The 16,754-nt window shown below is 37.2% G+C and overlaps 1 protein-coding gene across 3 annotated transcripts in view; it reads left to right on the plus strand.

Moving 5' to 3' along the window:
• Window positions 1–14,985, plus strand: part of LOC104849854 (vomeronasal type-2 receptor 116) — a 39,325-nt gene extending 24,340 nt beyond the window's left edge. For all 3 annotated transcript variants that reach the window (XM_010606459.1, XM_010606458.1, XM_010606457.1), the window contains exons 4-6: window positions 6,265–6,492; window positions 7,271–7,394; window positions 13,973–14,985. In XM_010606459.1, the coding sequence (XP_010604761.1) occupies window positions 6,265–6,492; window positions 7,271–7,394; window positions 13,973–14,895 (1,275 nt within the window). In that variant the 3' untranslated portion in view covers window positions 14,896–14,985. The remainder of the gene's footprint in view (window positions 1–6,264; window positions 6,493–7,270; window positions 7,395–13,972) is intronic.
• Window positions 14,986–16,754: the final 1,769 nt, after the last annotated feature.

Consider the following 16,754-nt stretch of genomic DNA (forward strand, 5'->3'; position numbering starts at 1 on the left):
GAGAAATTTCATGAACACCAAACCAGCACTGCAAGGAATTCTAAACAATATCCTAGAAAAGGACAATGAAGTTCACAATAACATGAGGCCTAACAGACCAAATCAAATAGGTAAGGCAAGAAACTGAAAGGAGATGGGAGAAAAAGTAAAGAGTCAACAAAAGGACAATAACATGACAAGAATAAGTCAGAATATATCAGTTATAACCATCAATGTTAATGGCCTCAATTCACCAATCAAGAGAAATAGATTGGCAGAATGGATTAAGAAGCAAAATCCAACAATATGTTGTATACAAGAAACACACCTAGTGCAAAAGGAAGCCCATAGACTGAAAGTGAAAGGATGGAAAACAATTCTCCATGCGTCAGGAGCCCAGAAAAAAGCAGGGGTAGCAATCTTATTCTCAGATAAAGTAAATTTCAAACCAAAACTCATTAAGAGAGACAAAGAAGGACACTACATCCTTGTAAAGGGACAATACAAGAGGAAGAGTTGAAAATCATAAACATATATGCACCAAATATAAATGCCCCTAACTATATAAAACAAATATTAAGTAACATGAAGCACTAATATAATTGTAGTGGGGGATTTAAATACCCGACTATCACAAATTGACAGATCATCTAGGCAGAAAATCAACAATGAAATAATAGAACTGAACCAAGCTTTGGAACACATGGACTTAATAGATGTTTATAGAGTATTCCACCCCCAAAAATCAGAATATACATTCTTTTCAGCTGCACATGGATCATTCTCCAAGATAGACCACATATTGGCTCACAGAACAGGTCTAAACAAATGCAAAAAAATTGAAGTCATCCCCTGTATATTATCAGATCATAGTGCAATCAAACTGGAGATCAATAGCACAAGAAACTATAGAAACTTCACAAGCACATGGAAACTGAACAACACTCTCCTAAACAATCAATGGATTACAGAGGAAATTAAAGAAGAAATTAGACAGTTTTTACAAATAAATGAGAATGCCAATACATCATACAGGAATCTTTGGGGCACAGTGAACGCAGTTCTACGTGGAAAATTCATAACGTTGAATGCCCACACTAGGAAAACAGAGTGGGCTCAAATAAACAACCTAACGAAGAAACTTAGACTCCTAGAAACACAAGAGCAAGAAAAACCCAAAGCTCGAACAAGAGAGGAAATTATAAAGATCCGAGCAGAAATCAATGCAATTGAAACTAAGGAAACGATACAAAAAATAAATAAAATAAAGAGCTGGTTTTTTGAAAGAATAAATAAAATCGACAAACCCTTAGCTAATCTTATCAAAAAAAGGAAAGAAAAGGCTCAGATCCATGCAATTAGGAATGAAAAAGGCGAAGTCACAACAGATCCGAAAGAAATCCAGAGGATCATGAACACCTACTTTGAGAACCTGTACTCTAATAAAATGGAAAACACAGAAGAAATGGACAGATTTCTAGATACTTATGAATTACCAAAGTTGAACGAAGAAGATAAAAACATTTTAAACACCCCAATCACAATCAGTGAAATTGAAAATGTAATTAAAAACTTACCAACAAAGAAAAGCCCAGGCCCTGATGGATTCACTGCTGAATTTTACAAGACATTTAGAGAAGAACTACTACCATTACTCTTCAAACTTTTCAATGAAATTGAAAGAGAAGCTATACTTCCAAATTCATTCCTGGAAGCAAGTATCACTCTGATTCCCAAACCAGAGAAAGATACAACCAAAAAGGAGAACTACAGACCAATCTCCTTAATGAATATAGATGCAAAAATCCTTAATAAGATACTAGCAAACAGAATACAGAGGATTATTAAGAAGATCATCCATCATGACCAAGTCGGATTTATTCCAGAGATGCAAGGGTGGTTCAACATACGAAAGTCAGTGAATGTAATACATTATATTAACAAAGTCAAGGACAAAAACCATATGATCCTCTCAATAGATGCAGAAAAAGCATTTGATAAAATTCAACACCCATTCATGATAAAAACCCTGCAAAAAATTGGAATAGATGGTCTATACCTCAATTTAATAAAGGCTATTTATGAAAAACCATCAGCCAACATCATATTGAATGGCCAAAAACTGAAAACCTTCATGTTAAAATCAGGAACAAGACAAGGATGCCCACTATCGCCACTTCTCTTCAATATAGTTCTGGAAACATTAGCCACAGCAATTAGACAAGAGAAAGAAATTAAAGCAATAAAGATAGGAAAGGAAGAAGTTAAACTATCATTATTTGCTGATGATATGATACTCTACATTGAAGATCCAAAAAACTCCACCAAAAAACTTTTAGACTTAATTGACAGATTCAGTAGAGTATCTGGATACAAAGTGAATACCCAAAAATCAATAGCCTTCTTATACATAAATAACAGACTCACGGAGAGAGAAATAAGGGAAAAAATTCCTTTTACAATAGCATCCAAAAAAATGAAGTATCTAGGAATCAATCTAACAAAAGAAGCAAAAGACCTCTACTCTGAAAACTACAGCACTCTGAAAAAAGAAATTGAAGAGGATATAAAAAAATGGAAAGATATCCCCTGCTCATGGGTAGGAAGAATCAAAATAGTGAAAATAGCCATATTACCAAAACTTTTATATACATTCAATGCAATGCCAGTTGAAATTCCAACACTATATTTCACAGAACTAGAAAAAAGAATCCAAAAATTCATTTGGAACCATAAGAGACCTACAATAGCAAAAGCCATTTTAGGCAACAGACACATGGCACCAGGTATAACAAGTCCCAATTTGAAACTATACTACAAAGCCACTGTGATAAAAACAGCATGGTACTCGCAAAGAAATAGGCCTGAGGATCAGTGGAACAGACTGGAAGACACAAAAACAAACCCAGATGTACTCAGATACCTCATCTTTGACAAAGGAGCTGACCATCCTCAGTGGAAGAAAGATAGCCTCTTTAATAAATGGTGTTGAAAAACTGGATGTCAACCTGCCACAGATTAAAATTAGACCCTTATCTTTCTCCATGCACCAAATTAAAATCCAAATAGATTAAAGATCTAAATATTAAAACAGAAATATTAATCTTGCTGGAAGGTAAGTTAGGCAGAACTCTGGAAGACATTGGTATAGGAAAAGACTTTATGAACATATCCTCAGTAGCACGGGAACTAGCAGATAGAATCAACAACTGGGATCTCATCTTACTAAAAAGCTTCTGTACTTCAAAAGAAACCATCAGCAGAACTAAGGACAATCTACAATGTGGGAAAAAAATTTTACCAGCTGTTCCTCAGACAAAGGACTATTATCAAGGATATATAAAGAACTCAAAACAATCAGCCCCCCAAATATAAAGACCTGATTAAAAAATGGGCATCCGAAGTGAACAGACATTTCTCAAAGAAGTAAAAGCAGCAAGTAAATATATGAGAAAATGTTCCACATCACCGATCATCTGAGAGATGCAGATGAAAACAACACTGAGATTCCACCTCACCCCACAAAGATGGCTGTTATCAAGAAATCACACAATAACAAATGTTGGTGGGGTTGTGGTGAGAAAGGAACCCTTCTCCATTGTTGGTGGGAGTGCAGACTGGTGCAACCACTATGGAAATCAATATGGAGATGCCTCAAAGAGCTTGGACTGGAGGTTCCATTTGACCCAGCTATTCCTCTGCTGGGTATCTTTCCAAGAGAACTAAAAGAATCATATCACAGAGAAGTATGCACACCCATGTTTATAGTGGCACAGTTTGTAATAGCTAAATCTTGGAAACAGCCCATTTGCCCATCCGTTGAAAACTGGATAAAGAAGATGTGGTTTTTCTATAAAATGGAATATTACTCAGCCATAAAGAATGAGAAAATAGATTCATTCATACGAAAATGGATACATATTGAAGATATACTCCTAAGTGAAGTAAATAAGTCACACATGTGTAAATACCGAATAGTTTCCCTGGTGTGAATAATCTGCAATAAAACATAAGATCCTAATAAGATTACTGTCATTTAGAAATGAGAAGAAAGGAGCTAAAGGTGTAGGGAAGGTGGGATGGGTAGGGGAAGGGTAACAAGGGAAAAGAAAAAAATGTGAGAGAATGAAAAGATGGAAATAAAGTGTTTGTACATGGGGAGGGGAGGAGGGGGTGAAGGGAGGGCAGAGGTAAGGGGAAAAAATGAGAATCAAGACTTGTCATGTAAAGGTACAAGATCCCAACAATGAATGTAACTGTACTGTATCCCTAAAATGTACCAATAAACTCAATTAAAGCTGAAAGAAAAAGAGTATTGAAGGCCTTCACTATGATAGTATTGAAGTTTCTCTGACCTTGAATGCTGGTTAGTATTTGTTTCATGAAGTTGGGTTTGCAGCAGTTGGTGGATCTTTTTCTATGGACATTATCTCTTCCTTTTGAATTGTTCCTTTGACCAGCAGTAAGTGACCTCGGTATCTTCTGGTCAGTTTTCAGTTCAAGTCAACTTTGTCTGAACATAGGACAGCTACACCTTGTACTTTTGTGCCTTCTGTTCCATCCTTTCGCTCTTAGATATATTTATTACTTTTTTGCAGCTGTGTCCCTTGTAAGCAACACTAGTTGAACTTTTTCTTTCATATCGTCTGTGGCAGCCATTGTCTTCTGACTGAGGGGTGAAGATCGTTTTCCTTGAGAGCTACTAATAAAATGTGTTTACTAAATCCTCTCACTGTATTGTTTTTCCTCTGCTGATTCCTTTCAGCTTTCCACGTTGTTTAGCTACCCTCCCAGTTAGATGTATTCTTCCCCTTATGACTCTTGTTTATGTTGGCCTGTCACTGACGAGGATGCTTGTATTTTCCACAAAGTTGGTTTGTGGTCATAAATTTTTAGATGCTGTTTCTTATGGAAAGTTATTGTTTCTGTATAAATTTTAAAAGACAGTTTGGATGATATAATAATCTATATTGAGAGATATTTTCTTTTACTGCTTAAAAATCTTCACTCCAAATTTCTGTGGACTTTAAGGTGTGTGTTGAGAAACCTGTTGTAGTTCTGATAGGCTTGCCTTTATATTATTTGATGTTTTTCATAGCTTTTACTATTCACTATTTTTGATGAATTTCTGGGATTTTGACTGTGATATGTCATTGAGAAGTTTTCTGTATTCTTGGCTCTTTGGGTTTCTGAACCCAAAGAAGTTGCTGTGCCACAAACTTGAGTTCTTTCCTTAAATTTGAAAAACTTTCTGCTACGATTTTGGTGAACAGAGAACAAAAAGAAAACACATACAGAGAAATTAAAGTGTCTTCCATGTACTATTTTTTCTGCAACCAGAATCCCTCCCCTACATTCACAAATGAGATTTTTGTTCCCCTCTGGTGTTTTTCCATGTTTGGGTCTTTGTCTGCCCTCAGCACATTGACAAGGACCTGTGCTTCCCACGGGGAGTCTTGCCTGTGTTTCTAGTCAGTTGTTACGGAATTAGATCAAGATTCATTCTGGATGTCATTTCTGTCCACCTACTTAGAAATTGTTGTCAAGAACAAGGAGCCCTCTCAAGGAGTAAATAAAAACGAGTCAAGATCCTTGCTTTAATTCTAATCAGTGTCAATGTTCTGTTCCATTCCTTTAATAATACAAATGTGAGACTTTTCCTTAAAGTTTTTCAAGAGAGTAGAAACGGTGTACTTCTTAAGTAGGGCACATGTGTCAATACTGAATAGTTTCTCTGGTGAGAGAAATTGAAAGTGTATAATAGGTAAAATGAAATATATTATAATGTGTAAAGTAGATAATGTGAAATAAGAAGAGATCCAAAGGGGAAGTAGGGAAGGGTGGTAGGGAAGGAAAGAAAGGGAAGAAAAACAGGTGCATTTCTTTATGTTTCTAAATTGTTTAAGTACTGTAGTGCAGTACACTAGTACATTTTCACACTGAAAGTTACAATTACTTAAGTAATGATAACTTTATTTAAAAGTAGGCATCCTGGGAACAGAGAAAAGTGAGCGCGGAAGCTTTGACTTCGCAGGTGAGTGTTGGCTGACGTTCACTACACTCTGTACTCAGGAGGGTTTGCTGGGCTCTTCTCTCTTGACGACAACTGACATTTCAGGAACACTGGATACCTCAGCGCTCCGTAGCTCTCATCTGCTCTACTTCCCCGGATGCCCCCGTCAGAGGTCCATCAGAAAACGAGGAGGGAAGTCACTTACAAGGTCCCCACAGCCAGGTGTCTGTCTTTGAGACCCACTTCACCGCAGCGTGATGTCTCTCTTCCAGCTGCACCGCTTCCTGAAGAGCATCCAGTTTAACAGTCCCGTTGGAGAACAAGTGGATGTAGGCAAGAACATAAAACTGGATGCAGAGTATGACATTCTCAACTTTTGGAATTTCCCAGAAGGCCTCAGGCTGAAGGTGAAAGTGGGGGAGTTTTCTCCGCGTGTTCCCCAAGGGCGACAGCTGTCTCTGTCTGAGGAGCTGATACAGTGGGCCACAGGAAACGCAGAGGTAGGTGGGGCTGATCCCGGGGCCTTTCTGCCCACGTAAATAGGCAAATGCTGTCTGTGGGTTGGGTGCCCCCTACTGGTCCGGAGATGGCCACATAGGGACTCTTCCACGTCCTTTTAACGGAGAGAGTGCTCTTATTTACCTCCTCCCTGATGAGTGAAAGGCAAAAGCATTATATTTTTATAAACATTCATAGATTGTTGTCATTGTCCGCTGTTTGGTCTGCACAGTTTGCTTCAGGAGCTCGGACTAGGGGGGCAAGGTGCAGAATCACCAAGCCGACTCCGAGGAGGTTTCTGGAATGCTTCTACTTTATTTAGGAAATGCACAGGCTTATATAGCTTACATGTGGACAACCATGGGGGAGGATCTTGGCAGGAGCATTTAATTATATGGCACTTTCTTATAGGTTATGCAGATCCATACATTAGTGGAGAACATTGGGTGATATCTTATTGGCTAGACATATGGTGGGGTGATTTTTTTTTTGGGCGAGGCAAAGGAGTCACAGACTAGGAGGTGTAGCCTGATAGACCCAGCCTCTACACACTTAGGCAAGCTTGCTCAGCCTTAGCATGGTCTCCGAGCTTGCTCAGGAGAGAGGACTGTGGCACACCTGGCACAGTGAGACTTGAACTTCTCCCAGATTGTTATCATTCAATAGACAGCATTTAACCAGATAATTGCATTTTGGGTATATATGCAAATTAAGTTTTCCACTCTAGTTGTGAAAGATTAAGAGAAGTCTAGACACCAACATGTATCTGACTTTTCTCAGAGTCCACCCTCAGTATGCAGTGAGAGTTGTCTTCCTGGATTTAGGAAAAGCCCTCAGGAGGGAAAGGCTGTCTGCTGTTTTGACTGCACCCCTTGCTCGGAGAATGAGATCGCCAATGACACAGGTAAGAGTATGGCCTATGGGTAAATTCTTCACCTCTCTCTCTTATGCCTCATCAGTGCAGAAATGAAACCTATTTTGAAGAAGAGCAAAAGCGAATTCTTTGTTTCTTCAGTTAGCAATTTCATTCCTGAACCACTGCCCCGTGCAAAACATTCTGTGCCCTGAACTGTTCCTTTTGATTTATTTTGCTTTTGCTCTTAGCTTTTGCTCTCCTTGGCATGAACCCAGGGAGGCTGGCCCAGTGAACCACGTCCCTACCCACTTTTATTTTGTTCTTTTAAGATAGTGCCTCATTAAGTTGCCCAAGCTAACATCACATTTGTGACTGTCCTGCTTCATCTTCCCAAGTAGCAAGGTTACAGGCATGGTACACGGCACCTGGCGTGTTTTTCTCAGTCCACCAAAAGAATTATGTTCTTATGGAAACCCCTTTATTCCCGCCCATAATTTCTAACTTCCTTCTCCATCATGAATTGCAAACAAATGTCACGAAGCTCCAACGCGTGGTGTTTCTCAGTACTGTGAGGTCACATGAAAGGAAGGGACGTGGCCTCTCCTTACTGCTGCAGTGACTTGTTCTGTCCCTGACACAGAGCCTGTGCCCTGAGAGGCTGTCTGGTGTAAGAGGTTGATCTGACTTTGCAGTTCGGTGTCTGCATGGTCAGCATGAGCTCAGTCACTAGGTTTCTCTCCCTGCTCTCCCGGACTTCCTCGGACAATGGTGAAAAGTCACGTAACAAGTCTCTGTAGTCAGTGCCGTAGACCCACAACAGTCCTATGGATGCCGACCTGGAGATCGAATAAATGACGATAACTATGCTTTGGGGAGAATGCTGTGGCTCTTTACATAAGCAGGACCATCAGTACTGTAGTAGAAGACGGGTTGGGGTGAGCTCTCCCCCATATGTGTATGGGTGTGTTTCTAGGTACACACTATGATCGCATTCATCATTGGGATTTTGTATCTGTACGTGATATATCTTGGTCCTTGTTTTTCCCCATTCCTCTGCCCTTCCTTCCACCCCTCCACCCCTCCCTATTTTCAAAAGTTTTGTTTCCATTTTTTCTCATATTTTTTCTTTCTCTACTTTCCTTTCCTCCACCTACTCCTCCGCCTCCCCCTTTGAACCTCTTCTTCCTATTTTACATCATCCATTAGCCATTTTGAACAAGCACATGTTTTCAGTTACAAATTCTTGTACTTGCTGAGGTTCAGACGTATAAAGATAGAGCCAGTTTACAATTGCAACCCTTAAGTTCAGTTTTTATCTTTTCCAAAAGAGTCCAAAAATCTTCTTTCAAGATTCAGATCCGCAGACATCTCTTAATTATGTCTAAAACATATTTGATTCATGTTTTTGGCTCTTTCAAATAGATGTACATTTTATTTTGTATCAGTGCACATTTGCAGTACATAAGGATTAAATTCCTCTTGTGGAGTCGGTCCATGGACGCAACACATCTTACTTCATCTTCCATACCTTTCCCTCCTTCTTCCCCCTCTCTCTTTTGATCACCTTCCCCTTTGGGAAAGATCTATCTTCCTACTTCCTATCATCTATCTTTTCTTTTCCTCTTCATTTATATTTTGTTTTTGTCACATAAGAGCAACGTTGCGATATTTAAGCTTGTGTGTCTGATTTATTCCATTTAACATTATAGCCTCAAGGTGCACTTTTAGGCCTTCTACTTCTCCAAGGTATTTTCAGAGAACAGACAATAGCACTGTGCTCTTCAAATATCTTCTCCCAAACGGACATTTTTGGTAGTCTTCATTTCAAAAGTATGGGCCAGGGATTTAGCTTATTGGTTGCAGCACCTGCCTCACAAATGCACGGATATGAGTTCAATCCCCAATACAAAAAAAAAATTCAAAAGTAGCAATTCCTGGGATGAGTTCTTTTTATATTTAGTAAAGTTAGTAAAAATCAGCCTTCCCATTTGGTGTAACATTGCACAAAAACTGCAGTCAGTGGTATTTAAAAACTAACAGAAAAACACAAGAATGAGGCTTACACATGCTGTAAAAAAATATATAGAAACCAGTATTCACTATTTCTAAATATAATAATTACACCTTAGGGGATATTTGAATTTATGACGATAAAGCATAACATGCAAGAATCACCTCTCTACTGAATATTTTCTGCTCTATTTCTGAAGCAGATATGTTTTTTAAATCTTTATTAAATTCATTGGTACATCTTAGGTATACAATACAATTACATACATTATCGGAATCTTGTTCCTTTATGTTCTTATCTTGGTTCTTATCTTACCCCATTCCCCAGCCCTCCCTTCAACCCCTCCATGTGTCCCTGTTTACAAAGACATTTCTTCCATGTTTTTCCTTTTCACATACTTTTTATTTTCCCTTTTTTCCTTTCCCCTACCCCTCCCACTTCCTCTACTCTTTTAGACCATTTTTTCCTATTGCACAATATCAATTATACATTTTGATCTTTATTTATACTTTTAGTTTTTTACACCAGAGAAACTATTTGGTATTTACACATTTGTGACTTTAATTCCATTTAAGAGTATGGCCTTGGGCCAGGGATTAAACTCAGTGGTTCCCCTGCTGCTTTGCAAGCTCAAAGTCCCAAGTTTGATCCCTGGTGCCAAAAAAACAAACAAACAAAAAAAGATTATGGCCTCAGCGTGGATCCACTTAGCTATAAATATCTCTATCATTTTTTATGGCTGAGTAGTACTCCATTTAATTTGAAAAACACATCTTTTTTATGCAGTCTCCAATTGATGGGCAATTGGCCAATTGATCCCTTGTACCAAAAATAAAAAGTACTCCCCAGCAAATTATAGTTTATAGGAGATCAAAATGGAAAGCACAAAGAGTTGGTGCTTAAGAATATTACATATCAAATCTTGTGTGCTCATGTTACAGCTATATTTAAAGACAATAGTGCATGATATATATGTGTATATATATATATATGTATTTGTTACTAAGTATATTTAAATTAAAAGAGATAAAGTTCTATTTTTAAAATATTCATCAATAACAACAAAGAGAAGATCATATTGAATACATAGAAAAAAGTAAGATAGGAACTAATATGACCTGAACTACCTAGAAGACATACTTGTGAAGTATAAACAACACTAAAGTTAATTCTAGTAAAAATATAGGTAACCTTTATTAGTTTGATCAAGGAGAAAAGTGACATTGTGAAACAATAAAACACCATGTGTGAAAATGGCATCAGTTTTACAGATAAAATATTTCATATAGAAATAAACTATAAATAATTTAGAGCCACTCTATGACATTTTAACTGATATTCACAAATTTACAGGAAAACACAAAACAATTTTAAGAAAGAAAATTAAAACTCTTCACAGTATCATAACTATTAACAATATTGAACCTATATTTTAATCTTTTTACACACTTTGTGGCAAAATTTATGGCACTGCTGAAAGATATGCATCCAATAACAGTAATATAGATTAGCTCAAACCCCCTCAGAGAAAAGAAAAACTTAGTTTATAAAATGAGCTACATTTTAGTTCACAAGGATGACAATTCTGAGAAACAAAGTTTATGGGACACTTTTCTTGCTTGAAATAAATTTGCATATTCCATTCCAAATTATGATATATATTTTAGAGACACTATGTCATAAACAAATTTAATTCTGACAGTTAATTCTGTGCTTTAGTTTCTGAGAATATAGAAATAGCCTCAATAAATGTAAAAAGTAACAAAGTTGAAAACCTCTGCTAATTTAGGAATAAACAATGACAGAAGCATTTCTTAAAAAACTAGAAGAATAAGGAAAGTTTTATAAACAATAAATAGAACTCTGAAGCAAAGATCTTACTTTGTGATTGAAAATCACAAATTGAGACAGTTTTCATGTTCCCACTTCTAGCAGACATTATGCTTCAGGCAATACTGTCTGGCAAAGAAATAAAAGCAAAAAATTCTTGTTAAAAAAGCAGAATGATTGGTATAATTTTCCATTGAGAGTAGGATATGAGTATAAAATGCAGGTAAATTAACAAATTAACAATTTACTTTATTGGCATCTAAGTTATGTAAAAGAGTCTTACATATATAGGTAACTTGTAAACTATTCATATATAAAATATAAAAATTGATATTTACTAGTCATAAAGTAGGAGATATCTAGAGAAATTTATGTAAAAGTTTTCAAAGAAACTTCTGCTAAATTAAATAAGAGGATTTGCAACAATAAAAATGAAAAATATTAGTTGGAAAAAACATATCAATGAATGGAAACCCTCAAAATTGGAAGGATGTTAGTGTTTCCCAGATTATCCTACAATTTCGAGCCAATTTAGATGAATACATTTAAATGATTTGTGGTAAAGTAATCTACAGCCTTCCTGAGAATGGGAGGGCTTGCTCCACCAGACATGACAGACTGCTGGTCGTCTTTCTGTGCCTGGAACTTACCTAATTATGTAGGTTTGTACATTGGCCCCTGACTGAATAAATGTCCAGGACATCATTACACAGGTTGCGTTCAGACAGGGAAATCTTTTTTTTATTTAAATTGAATTTATTGGTACATTCTAGGTATACAATACAGTTACATTCATTACTGGGATCTTGTACCTTTACATGACAGGTTTTGGTTCTCATTTTTCCCCTAGTCCCCACCTTCCCTTCAACCTTTCCCCTACCCTTCCACTTTCCCTACATCATTAGACATTTTCTTCCTATTTCACATTGTCAATTGTCTCATTAGGATTTTATGTACTATTATAGTTTTTCACGAGAGAAACTATTTGGTATTTACACATGTGTGACTTATTTATTTCACTTAGGAGTATAACTTCAAAAGGTATCCAAGGTAAAACTTGAAAATAGCCTATTTGCCCATCAGTTGCAAACTGGATAAAGAAGATGTGGTTTTTCTATAAAATGGAATATTACTCAGCCATAAAGAATGAGAAAATAGATTCATTCATAGGAAAATTGATACATATTGAAGATATACTCCTAAGTGAAATAAATAAGGCACACATGTGTAAATACCAAATAGTTTCTCTGGTGTGAATAATTTGCAATAATACAGAAGATCCTAATAAGATTACTGACATTGAGAAATGGGAAGAAAGGAGCTAAAGGTGTAGGGAAAGTGTCATGGGCAGGGGAAGGGTAAAAAGGGAAAAGAAAAAAATGTAAGATAATGAAAAGATGGAAATAAAATGGTTGTAGATGGGGAGGAGAGGAAGGGGTAAAGGGAGGGCAGAGACAAGGGGAAAAAAATGAGAACCAAGACCTGTAGTAGGTACAAGATCCCAACAATGAATGTAACTGTACTGTATCCCTAAAATGTACCAGTAAACTCAATTAAAGCTGAAAAAAAGGTATCCATTTACCCAGGAGCAGGGGATATCTTTCCATTTTCTTCTATCCTCTTCGCTCTCTTTTTTCAGAGTGCTGTAGTTTTCAGTGTAAAGGTCTTTTGCTTCTTTGTTAGGTTGATTCCTAGATACTTCATTTTTTGGGATGCTATTGTGAAAGGAATTGTTTCCCTAATTTCTCGTTCAGTGAGTCTGTTATTTGTGTACAAGAAGGCTATTGATTTTTGTGTGTTGACCTTGTATCCTGCTACTCTACTAAAAGTGTCAATTAAGTCGAGAAGTCTTTTGGTGGAGTTTTTTGGGTCTTCAGTGTAGAGTATCATATCATCAGCAAATACTGACAGTTTACCTTCTTCCTTTCCTGTCTTTATTGCTTTAATTTATTTTTCTTGTCTAATTGCTATGGCTAATGTTTCCAGAACTATAGTGGAGTGGTTTGGAGTGGAGAGGAGAGGAGTGGTGATAGTGACCATCCTTGTCTTGTTCCTGATTCTAACATGAAGATTTTTCACTTTTTTGGCCATTTAATATGATGTTGGCTGTTGGTTTTTCATAGATAGCCTTTATTAAGTTGAGATATAGACCATCTATTCCAATTTTTGGTAGGGTTTTTATCACGAATGGATGTTGAGTTTTGTCAAATGCTTTTTCTGCATCTATCAAGAGAATCATGTGGTTTTTATCCTTGACTTTGTTAATATAGTGTATTACATTTATTGATATATGTATGTTGTACCTTCCTTGCATCCCTGGAATAAATCTGACTTGGTCAGGGTGTATGATCTTCTTGATGATCCTCTGTATTCTGTTTGCTAATATCTTATTAAGGATTTTTGCATCTATGTTCATTAAGGAGATAGACCTGAGGTTCTCCTTTTTAGTTGGGTCTTTCCCTGGTTTGGGAATCAAAGTGATACTTGCCTCCAGGAATGAATTTGGAAGCATTGCAGGGAAGTCTTTTTAAAGCATTTGTGAAAACAGAAATATGCTCTTCTGAATATGGCAGATTAATAATGAGCATAAATATTATTTTTCTCTTTACCATAAAGAACACGGGCAGTGTTAATTGGGAATGATTCCTTACATATCTTGGTTATACTTGTGCCTTGAAAAATAGAGAAAAAATTGGTTGAACAAGCCCAGTGAGCTTCTTCAGGGGAGATCTGTGAATAACAAAGCAATACTGAACATGGCTATGACAATTTGCATTCCCACTAGATATGGAGCAGTGTGTGAAGTGTCTGGATCATCAGTATGCCAGCTCTCAGAGAGATCACTGCATTCAAAAGACTGTGACATTTCTGGCTTATGAAGACCCCTTGGGGAAAGCTCTGGCTGGCTTGGCTGTGAGTTTCACCATCCTCACAGCTGCTGTTCTTGGGCTCTTTGTGAAGCACCAAGACACTCCCATTGTCAAGGCCAACAACAGGACTCTCAGCTACACCCTGCTCATCTCCCTCACCTTCTGTTTCCTCTGCTCCTTGCTCTTCATTGGCCGGCCCAACACAGCCACCTGCATCCTCAGGCAGACCACATTTGGAGTTGTGTTCACTGTGGCCGTTTCCACCGTCCTGGCCAAAACGATCACTGTGGTGCTGGCCTTTAAGGTCACTGCTCCAGGCAGGAGGATGAGGCAGTGGCTGATAACAGGGGCACCAAACTACATTATCCCCATTTGCTTCACGATCCAACTGATTCTCTGTGTAGTCTGGATGGGAACCAATCCACCCTTTATTGAGACAGATGCACACTCAGAACATGGCCACATCATTATCATGTGCAACAAGGGCTCCCTCACTGCCTTCTACTGTGTCCTGGGATACCTGGGCTCCCTGGCCCTGCTGAGCTTCACCGTGGCTTTCCTGGCCAGGAACCTGCCCGACACCTTCAATGAAGCCAAGTTCCTGACCTTCAGCATGCTGGTGTTCTGCAGTGTGTGGGTCACCTTCCTCCCCGTGTACCACAGCACCAAGGGGAAGGTCGCGGTGGCCATGGAGGTCTTCTCCATCTTGGCCTCCAGTGCAGGGCTGTTTAGTTGCATCTTTTTTCCTAAGTGCTACATTATTTTGTTAAAGTCAGAGATAAATTCTCTGACTGGATTCAGAGATAAAACACATTCTGGGAGAAAGAAGCCATCTTAAGATATAAAAATATGTATTTCTCCTAAAACACAGAGGGTCTGAGGCCATTCACATCATTTTGTGGTCAGATATTATGGTATAGTATTTATTTCAATGACAAGTGATCTTTGTTTCTCTAGTAGTCTTAAGTGTCACTTCTATATGTAATATTTTAACTTGAATTTTATTCTGAATTATTTATTTCATTAAATCTGCAACCTACATTATTATTTATGCTTAATTTTGATATTAACTTTTATCTTCCTCTTGAATTTCTGAATTATTTTTATAAGTGTTAACACATTCCTAAGAAATTCCCCTAAATATTTTTTGTCTTTAGAATCTAACTTGATTTTTTTTTTTGGTACCAGGCATCAAACTCGGGTCCTTGTGCTTGCAAGGCAGGTGGTGGAACTACTGAGCTAAATCCCCGGCCCTAACTTGATTTTAATAGGCTTATAATAGCAAGTTTTCATAGCTGGTTCCTCTTTTTCACATTTGTATTTTGCTGTCTTCCTGAGGGTACTTTTGTAGAATTTCTTCAATGTATGGACTTCTAGAGTTCTAGAACTGGATGAGTATATGCTGAAAAAAAAACTCTGAATTTAGGAAGTCCAGTATTGAAAGTATTCATTAATTTGAAAAATAACATTTTAGCTTGCAGAAGTGAGATTTCTTATCCATAAATGGATATATCTTGCCATTCACTCTTGTTTAGTTATGCTTTGCTTTAAAATTAATTTATTGTTACAATACGGATATGCATATTGATCACATTCATCATAGGGAAACTGTGTATATGATATAACTTGATTCCTTTTCTTCCATTCCTCTTCCCTTTCATCAATAACATTTTCTTCTTATTTACAAAGCTTTGTTTTCATTTTATATTTCTTTTCTTTTATTTTCTCTTCCTTCCTTTACCCACAACTCTCCATCATTCTCCTTTCCTTTTGAATAATTTTTCCTATTTCACAATTTCTATTACACATTTCAGTCCTTGTTTACACTTTCACTTTCTTGTACCAAGCTCAATGTACTTACACGAGTAAGTCTATGCCTAAGTCTATGCCCTAACCCAACCAAAATAGAGAACTACAGGCCAGTCTCCTTAATGAACACAGATGCAGAAATCCTCCATAAGATACTGGCAAACAATACAGAGAGTCATCAGAAGATCATACACGCTGAGCAAGTTGGATTTATTCCGGGGATGCAAGGATGGTTCAACATACATAAATCAACAAATGTAATACACTGTATTAACAGAGTCAAGGACAAAAAACATATAATCATCTCAATCGATGAAGAAAAAGCATTTCACAAAATTCAAAATCCCTTCATGATAAAAACCCTGCAGAAAATTAAAATAGATGTTCTTTTTCCCAACTTGATAAAAGCTATCTATAAAAAACCAACAGCCAACATCATACTAAATGGCCCAAAACTGAAAACCTTCACATTAAAATCAGGAGCAAGGCAAGGGTATCCACTGTCACTACTCCTATTCAAAATAGTTCTGGAAACATTAGCCACAGCAATTGGACACAAGAAAGAAATTAAAGCAATAATGATCAGAAAGGAAGAAATTATTTGCTGATGATACGATACTGTACATAGAAGACACAGAAAATTCCACCAAAAGTCTTCTAGAATTGACACTTTCAGCAGAGTAGCTAGATACAGGGTCAACACTCAAATATCAATAGCCTTTTTGTACACAAATAACAGACTGACTGAGATAGAAATTAGGTAAACAATTCCTTTCACAGTAGCATCCAAAAAATATGAAGTATCTAGAAATCAGTCTAACAAAGGAAGCAGAAGATCTGTACTTTCAAAACTGCAGCACTCTGAAAAAAGGAGATCAATGAGGTTAT

This window comes from Fukomys damarensis, unplaced genomic scaffold, assembly GCF_012274545.1.
Source record: "Fukomys damarensis isolate Sample0158 unplaced genomic scaffold, DMR_v1.0_HiC HiC_scaffold_37, whole genome shotgun sequence".
In the NCBI taxonomy this organism is placed as follows: Eukaryota; Metazoa; Chordata; class Mammalia; order Rodentia; family Bathyergidae; genus Fukomys; species Fukomys damarensis.